Here is a 20,870-nt window from a genome sequence, read left to right on the forward strand (position 1 = left end):
GAGTTTCTCTAAATGCCCAGCTATAACCACCTTGATCGATTCTAACACCTTACCCATGACCGATGTCAAGCTAACTGGCCTGTAGTTTCCTGTTTTTTTTGCCTCTCTCCCTTCTTGGTTATATTTGGTCTTGGGTTATATTTGCTACTTTCCAGTCTGATGGAACCTTTTCAGAATCTAGTGAATTTTGGAAAATTAACACCAACACATCTACCTCATTTGCCACCTCTTTTAGACCCTAGGATGACATCCCACCTCCCTTCCATCTCCTGATTTACAGCTTTTACTGGAATGTTTTTGCATCCTCTACAGTGAAGACAGAAGCGAAATATTTGCACATTTCATCTGCCATTTCCTTATCTGCTATTAACTCCCCATTGTCACTCTTTAGAGGACCGGCACTCACTTTGCAAACTCTTTTCCTTTTTAAATACCTGTAGTTCTCTGGTTGGTTCCAGAACATGCTGATCTAAGAAACTATCTTGAAAGCATTCTATGGACTCCTCATCCAGGCTACTACTGTCAATCTGATTTTTCCAGTTTACATGTAGATTAAAATCACCCATGATTATTGCTTTCCCTTTATCACAAGCGCCCAATATTTCTTCTTGTATACTTTGACCTACATTGTGGCTACTGTTTGGGGGCCTGTAGACCACTAGTGATTTTTTTTTCCCCCTACTATTCCTCATCTCCATCCAAAATGGTTCTACATCCTCATCTCCTGAACCAAGGGCATCTCTAACTATTGCACCACTGCCATTCTTGATCAACAGTGCTACCCCTCCACCTTTACAACTTCCTATTCTCCTTAAACATGATATACCCCTCAATATTCAGGCCCAAATCCTTGTCATCCCGCAGCCACGTCTCCATAGTGGCTATCAGATCATATTTATTTACTTAAATGTGTGCTATCAATTTGCTTACTTTATGAATGCAATGCGCATTCAGATACAGAGCCTTTAGTTTTGTCTTTTTGTTATCTTTGTAACATCTGGCCTTGACTATTGGTTGTTCTTAGGTTTTTATCTCCCTATCCCTTCCTGCCATTCCATGATCCTCATTTCCCATATTACTCTTATGGTCTCCTGCATTGAATCTACTCCTTGATTTGCCACACCTACCCAAGCTTGATCCCTCACCCCCCTCCCCCTTGTTTAATTTAAAGCCCTCTCTATCTCCCTAGTTATGCAATTCGCAAGAACATGTGTCCCAGCATGGTTCAGGTGTAGACTGTCCCAAAAGTACAGCCCCCACTTTCCCCAGTATTGGTGCCAGTGCCCCACAAACTGGAACCCAATTCTGCCACACCAGTCTTTGAGCCACTCATTCATCTCTCTAACCTTAGTTGCCCTATGCCAATTTGCACGTGGCTCAGGTAATAATCTAGAGGTTATTTGAGGTTCTGTTTCTTAATTTGTTACCTAGCTTCGCATACTGACCATGCAGAACCTCCTTCCTTGTCCCACCTATGTTATTGATACCTTCATGGACCTTGACGACTGGATCCTCCCCGTCCCACTGCAAGTTCCTCTCCAGCCCTGAGCAGATGTCCTGAGCCCTGGCACCAGGCAGACAACACAGCCTTTTGGACTCTTGCTCTTTGCTGCAGAGAAGAGTGTCAATCCCCCTCACTATACTGTCCCCTACTACCACCACGTTTTTGTTTGCTCCCCCTGGCCTGAATGGCTTCCTATATCATGATTCCATGGCCAACCTGCTCATCCACCTTGGAGACCTCGCTTTCGTCCACACAGGTTGTGAGCACCTCAAACCTGTTTGACAATTGCAAAGCCTGAGGCTCCTCCCCTACTGTCTGCTCAATCCTATTACCTGCCTCACTCACGGTCATATCCTGCTGTCCCTCACTGCTGACCAGAACAGATGACCCTATTTTACAAGGCTTCTGGAACATAGTGTCCAAGTATTTCTCCCCCTCCCTTATGTTGTGCAGTGTCTGCATTTTGGCTTCCTGATCAATAACCCTGATCTGGAATTCCTCTAGCTGCTTACACTTTCTGCAGATGTGTTTGTCATGGATCACCTTGGGGACTAAAAGCTCCCACACGCCACAGCTGCAACATAACACCTGTCCTGCCATTGTTACTTATGTCGTTTAGTTAACTTAATTTAATTACTCACTTATTCACTTAGAATAATTCCTCTGTATGCTACACCTCTTTTCCCCCATTCACTTAATTCCCATGTGAACCTAATTGGCTACTCACTCAGTCTCCATCTCACTCTGTTTAACAAACTAACCAAACTTACTTGAAGGTTAGTACTTGTCAGATCTTGATTCTTAATCTATAGTTAAAACCTGAAAAGGACTTAGCAGAACTTACCCCATGAACTCAGTCTCCATCTTACCTTCTCAAGGGCAACAAGGGATGGGTAATAAATGCTGCCCTAGCCACCGGCGCTCATATCCTGTAAAAGAATTTAAAAACTCCTGCATAGTCTTCTGTCTCCTCACGTGCCCTTTACTGATTTCGAAGATCTAGCCTCTGAATTCCCTTGAAGTCATTCCAACTCGGACTGCCTCAACAGCTGCTCATCACCTGATGGTTTAATGTCTTCTCCTGAGATACGTTCCACTGACTTCCCAAGGTTGCACGCCAGCACCGACTGGCGAGCACAACCCCAGCTCTTTGACCACAGCAAACAGAACACGACTGCTCCAAAGGGTCACCTTTACCTCAGTCATCGACTCTGTGCCTCCTTTTCAGCTTTCAAAGGTTTCTCCCAAGCCCTACCTGGAGCCTGTCAACAGCAGCACTTCTGCTGCCTTGAGCCTCTTCAGCCTCCCAACGAGGGGAGGGTGGGTGGGGGGGAACTTCCGGGTGGTGGTGTTCCTCTGCATCTTCTATTATTGTTCTTCTAGGTGATGGAGATCATGAGTTTGGAAGGTGCTGTCAAAAGAGCCTTGGAGTTATTGCAGTGCATCTTGTATATGGAGCACACTGCTGCCACTACGTCAGTGATGAAGGGAGTGAATATTGAAGGTGGTAGATGGGGCACCATTCAAGTGAGCTGCTTTGTCCTGGAAGGTGTCAAGCTGCTTGAGCGTTGCTGGAGTTGCACTCATCCAGGCAAGTGGGGAGTATTCCATCACACCCCTGACTTGTGATGGTGGACAGGCTTTGGGGAGTCAGGAGGTGAGTTACTCTCAGCAGAGTTCCCAACCTCAGAACTACTCTTGTACTTATGTGACAGACTCAGTTCAGTTTCTGGTCGAGGGTAACACCCCAGGATGTTGAAAGTGGGGGATTCAATGATAGTAATGCCATTGAATGTCAAGAGGAGACGGTTAGGTTCTGTCTTGGAGTTGGGGGTGGTCATTGCCTGGCACTTGTGTGGTACGAATGTTATATGCCACTTATAACCTAAGCCTGATGTTTTCAAAATCTTGCTGCATATGGACGTGGACTGCTTCAGTGTCTGAGAAGTTGCGAATGAACATTGTGCAATCATCAGCAAACATCTGCACTTCTGACTTTATGATGGTGGAAAGATCATTGATGAAGCAGTTAAAGATGGTTAGGCCTAGGACATTACCCTGAGGAACTCCTGTAGTGATGTCCTGGAACTAAGGTGATTGACCTCCAACAACCGCAACCATCTTTCTTTGTGCTAGGTATGACTCAGACCAGTGGAGAGTTTTCTTTCTGAATTCCATTTAAAATGTCTCTGCTTTTCAGTTCTGTCCTTCTAGAAATGAAGCCAGTGTTTGGCTTCCTATTTTAATGACCTTATTAACCTGTGTCACCCTTTTAGTTGATAACACAATGATGTTCGATTTATAGGACAAATTACTCAAAGATTGTGTCTTTCACTTCTCCCTCCTCAAGATTTTTTTTTGATGCCAAGTCATTTGATGCCCTGCTCACCTACATATCTTGAGTTTTTCCCTCCCAAATAATAAATGTTGCATTGTTTCAGAGCTTTGGATCGTTTGAAATGCAACCATTGCTTTGCTTTTTCTAATTAAACATTTCAAAAACATTGATTTGCCTTGTGGTTGCTGAGCATTTTAAATGAGCACCATGTTGATTACAGCAATTTAGATGTGTAGTGGCAGAATGCCAAGAACCATATCGCTGTACTTGAATTTAGGACTTTCTCTTCAAAATGTGAACCTCCCTAATCGCAGGCCCTTGAACTGCATCAAGTCTAAACAATAGAATTCAAGTCAGCCTTGGAATCCATCTGCGATACTGTCAGAACGCCGTGTACAGACTGTGGAGCGTACTAATGAACTTGCAGTATTGATATCAAGGTGTAATGTGCAATCTGGATGTTGCTCAGTTGTAATACATGAATGCAGCTTAATATGGAATAAGAGTAGTTGATTTGTGAAAGGTAAGTTAACTGGAGGTGGGAACTGTGCAATCAAATGTTCCAACCGTAAATAATTGCAGGATCTTTTCAAGGGCTTGTAAAATATTGCTTTTAAAAATCGAGCCCTGGAGTAGACTGTTTTCTTCCCTGAAGGTGTGCTGGAGCATGGTTCTATTAGTGCCAGTACCTAGGCCTTTTGGTAGCCTCTTGTATTTTTGAGTGTAAAAATTGCTGTGGGATGACACTTCAACTAGACGAGCTATTAAAGTCTCATTGTTGGGTGTGGAAATCTTGCAGCAGCAATTACTCTATAGGATCAGGAAAAGGAAATCTAGTTAATATTTCCCCAGCCTTGCCAGTGTTCTCTCTTGCTGTATGTGGCTGCCTTGTTGCACCACAGATTGACACACAGCTGTGCATGCACAAATCTTAAAGGGAACATTGCTTATGGGTTTGCAGGAGCTGTTTATTCCCCATGTGACACATTGCTGATCGCGGCTGTTCATGTGTATAACTTGGAAAGAGCATTGAACCTTTGTCGCGAAAGGTACAGAATCTACCTGTAATTGTCGTAGCAAGCACTGTGTATCTAACCCACACCACGAATCAAACAGTTGCTCTGTATACCTAGTATGTGGTAAATTTATCCATTGGGCTGGACCCTAATTAGGGCAAGGTGATTTGTCTGTCAGCTGATCAGGTGGACCGCTTTTTCAGAAAACAGGCATGTTTGGCTGAATGTCCTGTATGATTCTTGGGCAAAAGTATAAGATCAAAACATTGATAAAAGCCACAAGCTGGTGTTTAATGATGTATTGAGCTCTCAGAAAAAGATACATTTTTTTTGGAGATCGTTGGACTGATTAGTAAGGCAGATAATATGTGAAAAGTAAACCAGCGGTATGTCACATTCCGTTGGCTTAGATCAACCTCTAAGCTATGCTGAAATTTCTTTCTTTGGTTTGTAGAAACTGAAGCCCAATTATAATTTGACTTCGTGGTCGAAAAGCAGTAAATAGATGTTTTTGCCAAAGCTCTTATCCTACTTACGAAGCACAGTCAGGCTTTCCAGCTGGCTAAGTGAAGGATGTGACTGAGGTTGAATACAGAAAATCAATGGCCAATGTTAACTGGGAAAATGAGTTTCAGGCCTAGTTATTCAGATTGCATACAACTGCAAGTTTATTGTTCTGCCAATATGGCAGAAAAAAGAATGGAAAGAAATTTGTGCATAAAAATCATACTTCCAGAAGTTCCTGATAGTAACTCAATTCACTGCTTTTTTTATTTTCTCAGTTAGAGTCAGTCTTGGGTCTAATTTTTATACAATACACCAAATATTCATTTGTTACCACTAGAACTGACTATTCCACTGACTTCCTGCTAGTTTCACATCTGCCGTGCACCATAATTTTCTCTTCACCCAAAACCCTGCTGGCCCTATTCTAACTTGTACCAAGCCGCATTCACCCATTACCCCTTTGCTTGCTGACCTGTATTGTTGAACTTGCTAGTTTTTCTAAGGTTTGTATATAGCATTAAAACCAAAATACAGAAATGGCTGTTTTAATCCTGGGAAGCTAATCATCTCAACCATGCCTGGTGTTTGTAGTGCAATACCACCTAGCTACATTAGAAGGAGCTGGCTTGCAAAATAGTGGCCTTTCAAATCTTTGCCTATTTGGAACTACATTCTGTGGATCATACTGAAGCATTTGTTTTCTCCAAGAGATTGCACTGGAATGTCTAATGTGTGGGTTTGAAGCATGTTTCTGGAAAAATTGTCATTTTTTATAAATTGTAAGAGGCTGTCATGGTTATGTCATTACATCAGACAGTTCACTTCTGTCAGATTTCTATACTTGTGTGTGTATGAATGGTCTCATAAATGACCTGTCCAGTGATGGGTTCAGTATTTCAATATGTAGTAAAATGCTTTGCAACAACAGGATTTGTCTTCGCATTCATATCTGAACTGTGACCTTCCTTGGGAATGTGTAAAGTGGTTGACTCCAGATGTACTGTCACCAGGGTTTTAGATATGAGAATCCTTTTTTTTCTGCACATTGTCTTCAGTGTTTCGCCCTTTACACTGGTCTTTGACGCATGCTATCATTTGCTGGCATTGACCTTCCATTCCTGTACCAATACCACTCGCAGCAATCCAAATTGTCAACTTGGAAGAACAGCTCAAGGCACCTTCTCCCCCTTCCACTGCAATCCCACTGATTCTCAAACCACCTGCCCTGCCCCCAGCCAAACAAAAAAAGTTGGGAAGTGCCTGATATCTCTGTGTGGTTCTGTGCAGTGCAGAGGGTTTGGGGAAATAAGCCTGTGTCTTGCCATGGCAGAGTGGAATTCCACTATTTTCAAATAATTTTCTGCCCCCCTCCCCCACTCTTTTTTCCTGAATTTACTGAGATTTAGGTGCCAGTTCCCCTGGCACTTGCTTAAGTATCCTTGATCAAACTTTATATTTTGGACTACAGGAAGCATTTCAGGTTAGTATGATCTTGTTGGGATGCCATTAGTGACCTGGATTGTGAACCCAAGCAGTTTCACTGCTGTTGCCAGGGGGTGGAAGTAAATTGGTGCACTCCTACTGTGAGCCCACCTGAAAGGTGCCCTGGCTGGCTGAGATGTTGAAATGTGGTAAGTTGATATATAAAAGCATGATCATCTGTGGTTCCACATTGTCTCAACTTGCAATATTAGTATTGTATGCATTTTATAGCAGATGCCTTGCATTGACCAGGAGTGAGTGTAATATATTCTTCATGATGCAAGGAAAACTGATCATATTCTGCATTCACATTCCCCCCCCCTAAATGTCTTCCTGAGTAGGAAAACATGTAACAAAAATTTACAGACTGGATATGCACACATTTTCCTGTTAATGTTTATCTCATCTGTATGAGATCAACCTGTTATTTGCTCTTAAGATTTTCTTTCAAAAGCTTTAAGAATAAAGGGATGAAGGAGATGATAGTATATTGTCTTGATCTGAAAAGTGTCACAAAATTCCAGTTGTATACCCATGTTGCAATATTGTATCTTTCCATTTGTTCATCTAATAGTTAACAAAATGAAATTGCAAAAGCAACTACAGATTTAGAGATTTAGCTAGCTATTCTTTGTTAAATATATGTAACATTTAACAATGGCATTTTATAAATAAAAAGTAGCAATTTGATAGGAAGTATGCTGAACTTACCCTGCCCATATAGAATATTCACCTTCAGATAGTATATTTGCAAGTGCCATATCTATTTTGTATGCTCTTTGAGGTCAATAGCATTCCTATCTCTAAATTGTGGCATAGGATCTTTAACATTCACCTAAATCATTGGAACAGACAATTGGAAACTTGGTTAATACGTACCTCATCTGAAGACCAGCATTTCTAGGAGGCATTCCATGTTGTGCTCAATTGTCATCTTCCATTATATGCTTGAATCCTGGAATGAAGCTTGAAACCACAGCCTTATGATTTAGAGGTGAGAGTGCCATTCAGTATTGTGGCTGTTTTTGCTTCTTTACAATGTCTGCAAAGCCAATTGTGCAGGCCTTTTATTTTTGAACCGAGACTTTTCTTGCTATGGCAAATTGCTTTTGAGGTTGTTGCTGGCTACGAGAGACCCAGTAGCATCAACAGGAACGATTTGCATTTATTAAGCACCTTGAACACACAAATGTCCCAAAGCGTTTCATAGGAGAGTAATAACACAAAAATTAACACTGAATCAAAGGAGATGATATTGGGACTAAAAGCTTAGTCAAAGTGGCAAGTTTTAATGAGAGTCTTCCAGAGCTTAGATGACTAGAATAAGATGACTGGAAGTATGGCCTCCAATGGTACTTGCACCCAACTATAATGCAAAGACATTTGCAATCAATACTGAGATACAAGTGGGTATTTACAACCCTGATTGGTTGGATTGAAAACTATTTTATACTTGTAATTTCTAATCTCAGTTCTGTTAAAGCCAAAGTGTAAATAATCCTTCCTTTTACAGAGGGAGCTAGACCTTATGTATGTGGTGTTACAGTGACAGGAGACAGCACTTGGGACATTTACCTACATTACGGTATTATATAAATGCAAGTTGTTGTTCCTTACCTGATAGCCACTTGTTAAGGTTGAACGAAACAGCTGTGTCTGCTGTTGATGAGTTTGAAATACTATTCCATGATTGTGAAGATCAAGTTAAAGATGCCAACCTTAAAGTAATCAGATGGTTGTTTATAAGAAGTACCTAGAAACTTTGTTATATTTTATTTTTAAAGAAGTCTTTTGAAAAGGTGAGGAAGGACATAATTAGAAGTTCGTTTTGAATTTAGTACGCTTATTATTTAATACTTCTCCACAATTAGTAGTGAATCCATTCCAAATTATAACAGTTGTCTAGATCAGATATTCACAGCTGTCTGAGGGAATTGAAGACGTGTACTCTAGGGATTCAGACAATGCGTATAGAATTGCTGGGTGAATTATTGCACAGCTGTAAATGTATTAGGACAATTGCTATACCAGTTTTCAACTTGACTCTTTTTTTTGAAGTACCCACAAAATGTTTTGCATTGTTTTTTTTCACCTTTAGATTTGAATGGCCCACATTTATTTGATTTAATTTTCCCACCTTCCAATGGTGAAATCCCAGCCCCCTCGAATACCTGCTATTCTGTGTTTGAAACAAATTCTCCATATGAAAATTAGAGAAGTAAAGTCCTGGCCTGTTGTATGGTAGATGCTAACACTTGTGTGATGTTGCATTTTGGCTTGCTTCCACCCCTTGATAAGTGGCACAGTGAATTTGCTATTTGCAGACTAAGCAGTTCCCAATGCCAGTTCAATTGCTTGCCCTAATGTGAGTTTGCATTTCCAGATTTGGGGTTCATGATGTGAAGCATTCTTTTTGACCTTGTGAAAGACATTTGCTGTCAGTTGGAGAGGATGGTGGAACTGTTTGATGTTGAGCCATATGCTTTGTTGTTCTGAATTTTATTTTCTCACAAATGGAGTTGTGACACTGCACCCTGTACTGGTTGTGTTTCTCCAACCAAGAAGGTGGCAATGTAGCATACTAAATCTACCAAATTCCACTCTTCAGAACCTCCACATGGCACACAAATTAGTAACTCAAATTACAACAAAACACAATCTTGTGCATCTGTAATATTCAGTTAATTTCAGTTTCAAAAATAAGATCATAGCGTCCAACACCTTAAAAGGCAAATGAATTATGCACAAAACCATAAAGAGCAGTGGATCCCACCTGATTCTTCATTTATTTTGAGTTCATCGAGAATAGCCTATGGCAGTGCTGCTGGCATCAGTATTTCTTAGTCTAAAGAAAATCACCTGACCCCTTAGTTTTATTGGATTAACGTCGTTGAAGCCAAATCCCAGCACCATTTTCTACCTCTGGCATGAATAAGAAAAATAGGATTTCACAAGATTTCAACTTGAGCTGAACAAATAAATGGACTATTTTAACAAAACAGTGATTATAGAAATTACTTCAAGGACAGTGAGTTGATTGAGACTTCTAAATTGCATGTCATGAGATGATACAAATTTGAAACACTATTTAAGTTCAAAATAATGTGACTTTCAAGCATGAAGCCATTATTGTGGAAAAAAATAAACAAATGATGCTTTGAACTTTTTCTCCATTCAAACTTTACTCAATTTTTAGTGCATTTGGTTGGCCAAATGAAACCACAGCATACCTAACATACACAGATTCAAGACTTTTAATATATTACTGTATGTATCGTGTCAATTAAGCGATTATTCATTCCTATGGCCCCACTGAAAACGTAGTGTTCATGTAAATTTGTCACCCTCCTGCCAGAGGTGGTGCTGTAGTGTGTCTTAATGCCCAGCTGCTCAGCCTGTACTGCAGGGAAAGGCATTCATCAACCAACTCTACTTCTCTGCTTCCCAAATAGTGACCTGCCTTGCCTTTTTAAGTATTAATAATAGAAAGTCAATATTATATAAAATTAAAGACAATGTATGACTTCAAAATGAACACTGAATTACTTCTCCCAATCCTCTGTCCTCTAATCCCACCTCACCTAAAGACTGGCTCACTTTGTGCAATGCCATGGCAGATCCTAGTATTTTATAACTCAGTGTCACATTACAAGCTGCCAAAATTAGAAAAAAGAAAGTCAGTATTTTTTTTAAATGACCAGGAGCCGGCAAATTTACGAATACCTGAGAATTTGCAAACTTCCAATTAATCAGTAAACCAGTTAGTGGCCACAGAACCTCTGTGGATCTTTTCCACAGTGGGGACATCCTAACAATGGACTTCAAAGGACAGGCAAGCTAGTGGCTAATCATCACAATTGTGCTGCAGAGTCCCCTGTGCACATCTCAGTTTAAATGAAATGAGATTTGGAATTGATGACATGCAAAATCTCCCAGCTATTTTCATAGGCTGTGATATTGCCATGATTTTTACACTGGTCGGCCTTGCAGTTTTGTGTGATATCTTGGGTCAAGATGGGGGTTACTATATGATTCCAATAAATCTCTGGAAATTGACCAAATACTTCTTAAAAGCACAGAAGCTCCCTGCTCCCGAGTTTATATAGAATGAGCTTTCACTCTTGCTATTTCTGATGAGATTGACTTACCAAACAGCTATTGGGGAGAAAGATGTAGATCTCATGGATTACTGAACCTTCAACACAGGCTAGGGAGTTGGCTGAAATTTCATACATGTTGCTGTTGTTAATGGTAGTTGATCTGGGGTTTGGTTAAGAGAAGTTCGTACCAGTCCTCTTAGGTCTTCGCCCATCATCATTAATGATCTGGAGGACAGATTAAATGATAACATGTTTGTTGATGTGCCCAGGACTTTGTATTGGAGAACAAATCGATAGGATGCAGGCTGATTTAGCTAAGTTGGGTAACTGGATTCAAACATGGTAAATAATATTTAATGTGGACAAGTACAGGGTCATGCAAATAGGGTTAGGAAACTCTGGGCATGTCAACAGAACAGGAGAGATTCAGGATAATAAATTGTTAAAAGTGCACTAGAGTGAGGTTGCTGCAGGGTGAGGATTTGAGCTGCATTGCTATTAAAGTAATTGCTCTATATATAAAGCTTTGATGTATCAATGCATAGATTATTATGTCCAGTTTTGGAGGGGCCCACAGGAAGAATATTGAGGGTAACCTCTGGAGGTCCCAGCATCACAGATGCCAGTCTTCAGCCAATTTGATTCACTCCATGTGATATCACGAAACAGCTAAAGGTACTGGGTACTGCAAAGGCTTTGGGCCCTGACAAGATTCCAGCAATAGTACTGAAGACATGCTCCAGAACTTGTGCCCCTAACCAAGCTGTTCCAGTACAGCTATAACACTGGCATCTACCCAACAATGTGGAAAATTGCCCAGATATGTCCTGTACACAAAAAGCAGGACAAATCCAACCCGGCCAATCACGGCCCTATCAGTCTACTCTCCATCAGTAAAGTGAGGGAAGGTGTCATCAACAGGCTATCAAGTGGCACTTGCTTAGCAATAACCTGCTCACTGATGCTCAATTTCAGTTCTGCCAGAGCCACTCAGCTCCTGACATCATTACAGCCTTGGTTCAAACATATACAAAAGAGCTGAACCCCCGAGGTGAGGTGAGAGTGACTGCCCTTGACAGCATTTTGACAGAGTGTGGCATCAAGGAGGAGCCCTAGCAAAACAGGAGTGAATGGGAATTGATGAGGTTGGGGAACTCTTACGCTGGTTGGAGTCGTACCCAGCACAAAGGAAGATAGTTGTGCTTGTTGGAGGTCAATCAGTTCCAGGACACCACTGCAGGAGTTCCTCACAGTAGTGTCTAAGGCACAACCATCTTCAGCTGCATCATCAATGATCCTGCCACCATCATAAGGTCAGAGTGAAGATGTTCGCTCAATATTCAGCACCATTCAGATACTGAAGCAGCCCAAGTAAAACAAAACAATGGCATTTGGGGAAAAAACTATGGCAATGCATAGGCTTAAGGAGATAGGACAGGTTCTCAACTAAGGTGAATGGATATAGTTTAATTAGAGATATTTTTGACATTGGTACAGTTGGAAATGAAGTGGGTGAATAAAATCTGTAGGAAAAGAATTCCAGTTATGTGCAGGGAAGTTGCCCTCCCCACGTTCCTACAGTTGAATATGGAGGTAGCTATGGACCCGCAGGGTATGTCATTAGTTTCGATTGCGGTCATGGGGGTGTCTCTCAAAATCAACAGATGAACCTCACTCGTTATGTTTGTACTAATGACAGAAGTGCCCAATCCTGCATGCACATATACAGCTGCATACATGGCATTGAAAGCCAGGTGAGGTGGATAGATGAGCTATCTTGCCTGCTAGAGCTCTTGGTAGCTAGAGCTCTGCCACACAGCCTCAGTTTTATTCAAACTGACCCAGCAGACATTCTGCTATCACAGTCTGTTGGTAGTGTCTCTGGAGGATAATATTGCAAAATTTCATCCTAGCTTTAAAAGTGAGTCTTATCTCCTGGGGGAGAGACAAAATATTTTGCAGACCCCCTTTTCTGACCCTAAGCTAAAAGCAAAATACTGTAGATGCTGGAAGCCTGAAACACAAAATGCTGGAAAAACTCAGCAGGTTTGACAGCATCTGTGGGGAGAGAAATAGAGTTAATGTTTTGAGTATGTATGACTCTTCAGAGCCTCCCTGGCCCCTCAGGTGTACAGACTGGAGGTAGGGGATCATGTGGGCCCAGTGTTATCTGGAAAGGCACTTGCTTTCTATAAGATACAATCTATTTCCCAGACAGGAACTCACCCAGCTACCTCTTGCAGGCATGCAGAGTGGTCAGCACCCACCACACCCAGCAGGCAATGTATTCCAGAGACACACTATTTCTCTGGGAATGGAAGATCCACTGAACATCCAGCCTATTCCTACTCTTGCATAGTTTAAACTCTGGCTCCCTGTCCTCCCCAATCTGTTAAATTGGAATAGTTTACCTTTAGACATGCTATCAAACCCTTCAATATTTTAGAGATCTCTTATCAGGCTACCTCTAAGCCAACAATGCTCCAAAGTAAATGGACCAAGGTCCTTGAGCCTGTCTGTATAGCTGAGGCTCTTTAAACTGGAAATCAATTTCATAGTTCTCCTGTGGACCTTTTCCAAGGTCACTGTATCACAAAGTGGGAGGCAGGCGGGCATACCCAAGTACAGTACTCCAGATGCGTTCTGACCAATGACCTGTTTAATGACAGAATGGTATTGTTTTGATTCGTATTTAAGTGACTGGAAAGGGGCTTGTGGAGAGAAAGAAGATCTTTGTCCATGCTACTCGGGCATATTTCCTGTTGGGCCAACCAGAAACAGAACTGTGACGATATGTTTAAATTTGACTGTCCTAACTGAGTATCAGGTTGAGGGGAAGATTAACTGGAATGCTTTTGGACTTGAAACTTCAAATAAGGCCAATTTTGAGTTCAATTAAAGTAGAAAATTGACATGGTAATTTTGTTTGGGAATCCTAGATCATTGTGGGTGAAAGAGGGTTTTTTCTCCTGTTTATTTGGCAAGCAGCATGGTTACTTCAATTACTTTATGAAAGAAAATGAATGGGTGCCTATTGAGCAGCCCTGAGGCAGACTGTTCACTCGAAGGTTTCTTGGTATAATGCCCTTTCAAGAAATGACTAACAGCTGGTTGAGCATATTATTAAACCAGCTTTCTCGATGCCGACATTACTTTAGGGCTGTGCAACTAAATGTACAATAAAAAACCACATTATGCCAGTTTGCAAAGCAGTGTGCTCTTTGTGTGTGTGCCAAATCCATTCAATTGCTTATTTATCTCCCTTCACGCATACACCTGTTGACATAAACCCTCATTTCTGACAGGAGATCAGGTGTCCCAGGCTGAGCATTCAGTTGAATTGAACCATTGAGAGAGGGCACTTAGGGCATGTATCGATTAGACCAGCTGCTGAGCTGCCTTTTGCCACAGACTTATAGATCAGCTCCCCTAAGACATTGCATACAAAAGGTTCTGTGAAGATAGGATATCCAGAAATGCCCATTTATATAACGACAAGAGATTCACACCATTTGTTTCTGAATATTTATGCACAGTATAGTGCCAACTTTGGATGTTTTAAATACCTTCTGCGTAGATACTCTATCTGTGCCCAGGCAACAGTTTTACTCAAAAAAAAAAAAAGAACTTCTGTTTGTAATCATTAGCTTTGTTTATGTGTAGCATTTGGTTAGTGTGGTGACTGGAAATGGTAATGGTGCCCATCAAAGCAATGCTGTGATTACAAGATTTTGAGATGAGAGTTAATATACCCTCACCGTTACCTTCCCAGAAATCTTCCTTCATCAGCTAAAAAGCTGCCTTCACTTTGTTTTCTATCTATATCCTGGAGCCACTTCCGAGTTAGTACTTCAGGAAATAATGCACACCACTTACTTTGATTCAATCCCTAATTTTAAAATTGTCTAATCATAGGTAAAATTTTGAAGAAAAAATTAAAATCATGTTATGCGCTTTTAGTTTTATCTATGGTTCTAAGAGGTGTTTTATCTATGGTTCTAATAGGTGATTCAACAAGATTATTCATCTTTTTGCGGTAAAAAGACATTTGTTTCTATTGCAGATATGATGTGTGGTTCATAATACACCGAGAACAAGAATATCTTGACTTAATTTTTGGTTCCATCAGTCATATCAACACCTCATTAGGAGATGACCAGATGCAATTAGCTACAAAACCTCTTTATATTTCCTTTCACCTAGCAGCATTGTGGTGAATCTGTGCACCCTCCCTAAAGCCACATCCACTCCTAATTTGCAGAGTCCAGAACTGCACATAGTCTGAAGTTCTATTATGCTGTATATGTAGGCTAACCATCACCTCTTGCCTTTTTTGTTCTTTATATTTTCCATGACAGTTCATGACCGCCATTAATTCATTGTTTCAGAAAATTGAATTTTTTCCTGACCCAAAAAAAGACATGTTGCACTCAACAGCAGCAATAGCAGCTTGTATTTATATAGTATTTCTCAACATCATAAAACATGCTAAGATGATTCATAGGGGCATTATAAAACAAGATATGACACCAAGCCACAAGGTGATGTTAGGGCAGATGACCAAAGCCTGGGCGAAGTGGCAGAGAAGCGGAGAGCTTCAGGGAAGAAATTTGAGTTTGGGGCCCAAGCAGCTGAAGTCACTGCCACAAACGGTGGAGCAATTAAAATCAGGAGTGCTCAAGAGGTCAGGATTAGAGGAATGCAGATATCTCGGTTGTAGGGCTAGAAAAGATGGCAGAAATAGGGAGGGATGAGGCCAAATGGAGATTTGAAAGCAAGGGTGAATGTTTTAAAATTTTAAGTGGTGTTTCACTGGGCGCCAGTCTAGGTCAGACTGCACAGGGTTGTTGGATGGACAGGACTTGGTGAGAGGAAGAATATAGGGAGCAGAGTTTGATGACCAAGTTGGCAGAGGGTCGGCCATGAGAGGTTGACTAGGAGTACATTGGAATAGTCAAGTATAAGGTAGCAAAGGCATCGCTAAGGGTTTCGAGAGCAGATGAGCTGAGGCAAGGTGAAATTGGACACTGTTATGGAGGTGAAATTAGGTATTCTTGGTGATCGTGGTGATAGGAAGCTTATCTCAGGATCAAATTTGATACCAAGGTTGTGAGCAGTCTGACTCAGGAGAATGATGGAGTTGGTGATGTGAGCCAGAGTTAAAGTATTCCTAGTTCTTAATTGGAGGAAATTTCCATTCACCCAGTACTGGATGTTGAACAAACAGCCTGACACTGAAGGTGTTGAGAGAGCTGATTAGGTAGGGTTGGATATCATCAGCATACACATGGAAACTGATGTGTTTTCAGATGATGTTACAGAATGTAGAAATAGGGGGCCAAGTAGAGATCCTTGCTGGGGAGGGGGGGCAGATTACCAGAGGTAACTGTGGAAACAGGAAGAGAAACCATTTCAGCTGATTATCTGCCTATGAGGGGAAAAATAGTCACTGCTTATTGCAACATTTTCTAAAACGAGATATTTTTGGTGAGTTTTCCCACAGAGCATGAAAATCAAATCCCATGAAAATCAAAATTAGGCACCAAGCTACATGAGGTATAAGGGCAGATTGTTAGTTATAAGGCTTATAAGATTTTGTTTTGAGACAGTCTTTAAAGGTAAAAGTCAGGGGCTCATGTGACCTGAAGTCAGCCTAACAGCAAACCTGGCTGGTTTGATTGTTAGAGGTTAAAGGGAGCCCAGCTTCTTTTATTGGGAAGGAGGTGCAAGATATTTACGCTTAGAGACAGTGGCAGTAGCCTGTGTGCTAACAGCGGAGAGACTGAATCTCCAAAAGTCCCAGAAGAGTGTTGAGAATGTCTGGTTGTAAACAGTTGTGCTTTAAACTGTTCATTTAGTTCCAAGATGAAAGAGAGTTGAGCCCTGAAGGATAGCTAATCAGCATCTCTTCCTTGATACAAAGCCCATGTTGGAAATGGGCGTTGAGAAGGGAAAGCTATTGAAGAGGAGATTAGAGTTGGGGAGGAGGGGAGCAAGTGTAGGTCAGCAAACGCAGATGATGCTGGGGGAACAGGACTTAGGAAAGAGGCAGCAGAGTTTTGGGTGATCTCCAGTTCATCCAGGGTAGACAATGTGAAGCCAACTAGGAATATGTGGGATATTAAGCAGAGAGGTACTTTATTTATTATTTGAGTGGACTGATATTGAAGCCTGACCAGCTTTGTGTCTCCTTTGCACTCTCCCCCAATGAAAGTTGTATTGTTGAAGATACATGAAGGAAACTTGAGATACTATTAGGTTCTGTGTAGAAGATGACTATTGCTTGTGCAACAATGCACAAATCTTAGTAATCCCAATATCAACATCACTTGTTTAGTTTTAGCAGAAATCTCATCTGCATTTAATGCAAAGCCTTTATAGGTGGTTTCACACTTATTCATTAGTGCCAGTTTGGTGCACTGTATCAGATAAGTAAACTATGCTGATATTTTTTTCCTGCCATAGCATCAATTGTTGCACTGTAGAACTGTAACAAAATTCAGGAATTTGTCTGTGATACCCCCCTCTATGCTCTTCATGGAGAGCTCCAGGTAGGAACGGGTTTGGTTGAGTAGATTGTCATAATTTTCTTCAATGCATTTTGCCAGTAGGAATTGAATCTTTGTGCACTTGTACATGTTCAGAATTGTGGTTTCTGTGCTGTAGTTCCTCCAGCATGCTCTTGATATTTGGGGATTCCATTTGTCTGAGGGTTAAGGGGTAGTATGCATGCAATAGTTTATGTTCAGCTGATAGGCAATTAGGACTTCAATAAGATTTCAAAAAATTAAAGCTGGCATATTTTAGAATCTGCTGCAGCACACATTCCTGAGATGACTACTGTGGTGGGGCAAGGGCTTGGGGTGGGGGGGGTGAGGGGGGGTGCGGCGGATGTTTCACAGCAGGCTATTCAAGGGCCATTCCTGTTTAAGACCCCTCAGTAGCCATTTAAGTGCTCCTTTTTTAATGAAGTTCTTCCTCCTCCACCACATTGTCAAGCATTTGAGTATTATGGAGCTGGAAACCTTGTGCAATGTTTTTTTTGGTTGAAGCAATGAGTTTGTTTCTGCAATTTGCTGCAAAGTCACCTGTCTGGTCCAAAGAGGCAGGCTGGTAGATACTTCATTGGCACAGCACAAAATAAAATTATGCATTTTGGCCTTCTCTAAATTCTACCTTCCAAGGCTGTCCATTTATTATATGTATGGTAAATGGATTGTGAATATGGTGTAACAGAAAAGTGAGTACTTACCAAATGTACGAGATTAATTGCTTATTGACATACTGTTCTTGCTCCTGCCTTTTCAGAGTTAACTTTGCACTGTACTAAGGAAAACTTTCATATATAACGTGGACCGAATCCTCCAGAATCGTTCCAGTTACTGGTACATGATAGATGCTGTGTTTTACAGATAGTGCACCATGATCCAAAATTAGAAGTTTGGCACCTGAAGATATCCGGTGGTTGGAAGGAATAACTGGTTGCTTTTTAAAAAAAAAAATTCACAGGATCTTAAGTGCTCATGAGTCACTGTTGTGAGAAGCTAAAATTGTGATAGGCATTTACATAGTGTTGAGTTGACGTTTTTATTTAAGGCACCACTCAGTAGCTGTTAGACTTAAACTTGGCTGTTGGAAAGGTGGGCTTGGTGAAACATAAATGTGCAGGTAACAAAGCAACTGGTTGAAATAGGTCACGCTCCACCCTGAGCTTACTTGATTGACCATTCCTGTGGTTACAGTTGGCTAAAGCTGCATATGAGTAAAGGCAAAGGCTTGCACTTTGTAAAGCAATTAATTTCCAGTGTAATGTTGTGCCTGACACTACAAATTCAGATTTTTTTTTAAAAAGTTGGCATCATTGCAGAAAATGTAGCGTGGACTGACTTGCTTGGACAACGGCATGGTCTTCATGTTCTTATAGCAGGTTATTTCTGAAGATGAATTTGCTAGATAATGTTCTTTTAATCTAGCAATTACCTGACTAGGTCAGCATTTATTGCCTATCCCTAATTGCCCTTGAGAAGGTGGTGGTGAGCTGCCTCCTTGAACTGCTACAGCCCATGTAGTGTAGGTACACCCACAGTGCTGTTAGGAAGGGAGTTCCAGGATTTCGACCCAGCGATAGTGAATGAATGGCCATATATTTCCAAGTCAGGGTGGTGAGTGGCTTGGAGGGGAACTTCCAGGTGGTGTTCCCATGTATCTGCTGCCCATGTCCTTCTAGATGGAATGTGAGAGAAGCCTTGGTGAGTTTCTGCAATGCATCTTGTAGATGGTACACACTGTTGCCACTGTGTGTCGGTGGTGGACAGCTTCAACAAACATTTGGTGGTGTTTGTGGGTGGGGTGCCAATCAAGCAGGTTGCTTTGTCCTGGATGGTGTCAAGCTTCTTGTGTTGTTGAAGCTGCACTCATCCAGGCAAGTGGAGAGTATTCCATCACACTCCTAAATTGTGCCTTGTAGACGGTGAGCAGGTATTGGGGAGTCAGGAGGTGAGTTACTCGGCACAGGATTCCTAGCCTTTGACCTGTTCTTGTAGCCGCGGTATTTATATGGTTAGTCCAGTTCCATTTCTGGCCAATGGTAACCCCCAGGATGTTGATAGTGGGGGATTCAGCGATAGTAATGCCATTGAATGTCATGGGGCAAAACACTGTTTATTACACCAGAGGCAAAGAACAAAAAAAAACAATTTTTAATTTTCCATTCGCACTCTGCACCAATCTTGATAGCACGGGTAAAATGTAATCCATTTTTAATGTTTTTCTAAATTGTTAATGTTTAATTGTAATGTGCAGCTCTAGTAAATGGTGTACTTCCAAGTTTCTGACTCACTGTGAACTGTTTTCTATAGCGGTAATCTGACTTTCATTTTCTGGAATGTATCCTTTTCAACAGCATTCTCATAATTTCTGAATTGTCATCATTTGGTCTAGTAAACAGTTAGCTTAGCTTTTTATGGAGCATGATACCTGTGAAAATGTGTATGGGGGACGAAGCTTCACAGCCTTAACTGCAGAATAGAAACAAATTGTGGTAGCAATTTGCCTAATCTGCTAGCCTACATGCAAGTGTACAGTTGTAAACATTGCTGTTTTTGCTGATAGGACAAAACATACATTTAATCAAACTTTTTTTTCCTTCTGCTTCAAGTTAGTTGTGTTTTTGGAAATGTGATTTTTCTCTACTGTTGTTGAGTCAAAACCCTGGAACTCCCTTCCAAACAACACTGTGGGTGTACCTACACCACATGGACTGCAGCGGTTCAAGAAGGCAGCTCACCACCACCTCCTCTAAGGCAATTAGGGATAGGCAATAAATACTGGTCTAGCCAGCGAAGCGCACATCTCTTGAGTGAATTAAAAAAAAACTTGCGACTTGGGGTTTAAGAATGTATAAAATAAATGGTTCCCAACTTTTTACATAACTCCTTAACAGAAAAGGCAATCCTGCACAACATGTATTTGGGTGGAAGTATAATAGCTAATAGTAGCACCTTTATCTCACTAAACTTGGTTTATCCATGCATTCGCATTGTACATGAACTGTGGAGAATACCAGACCCTTGGAAAAAAACCCAGCATTTTAGGGGATTAAAAACATGAGTATTTAAAATAAATTCAGTTTAAGAAAATTATGCTACTCTAGGGAGTTTATAAAATGAATGTAGGCAAAGTTTCAGAAAGATTACAAGTCTCTAATGGATTCAGAAATAAAAATCTAGCTTTGATCCCTGATTGCCTTCATAAAAAGCAATAACTGCAGCTAACCTGCCATATATTTTTACAGTTCCTCTGTTCTGTGAAGATATAAACCATACTTAAACAACAAAGAACTGAAACGCCTAAACCCAGTGCTCATTCTGAGGACTGATGAAATTTAGAGATTCTTTTTTTCCCCCTGTACTACATGATGGAGA

At 41.0% G+C, this 20,870-nt stretch overlaps 1 protein-coding gene across 10 annotated transcripts in view; it reads left to right on the forward strand.

The window, feature by feature from the left end:
* Window positions 1-20,870, forward strand: part of LOC144687329 (protein FAM53A-like) — a 109,341-nt gene that overhangs the window by 64,517 nt on the left and 23,954 nt on the right. The window contains exon 4 of one of the 10 annotated variants that reach the window (XM_078553302.1): window positions 2,888-3,148. The exons of the other annotated variants lie outside the window; for them this stretch is intronic. Coding sequence (XP_078409428.1) covers window positions 2,888-3,133 — 246 coding nt within the window. The 3' untranslated portion in view covers window positions 3,134-3,148. Of the gene's footprint in view, window positions 1-2,887; window positions 3,149-20,870 lie in introns of those variants that run through there. 10 annotated transcript variants of the gene reach the window in all.

Source organism: Cetorhinus maximus, chromosome 1 (genome assembly GCF_964194155.1).
Source record: "Cetorhinus maximus chromosome 1, sCetMax3.hap1.1, whole genome shotgun sequence".
NCBI classification, from domain to species: Eukaryota; Metazoa; Chordata; class Chondrichthyes; order Lamniformes; family Cetorhinidae; genus Cetorhinus; species Cetorhinus maximus.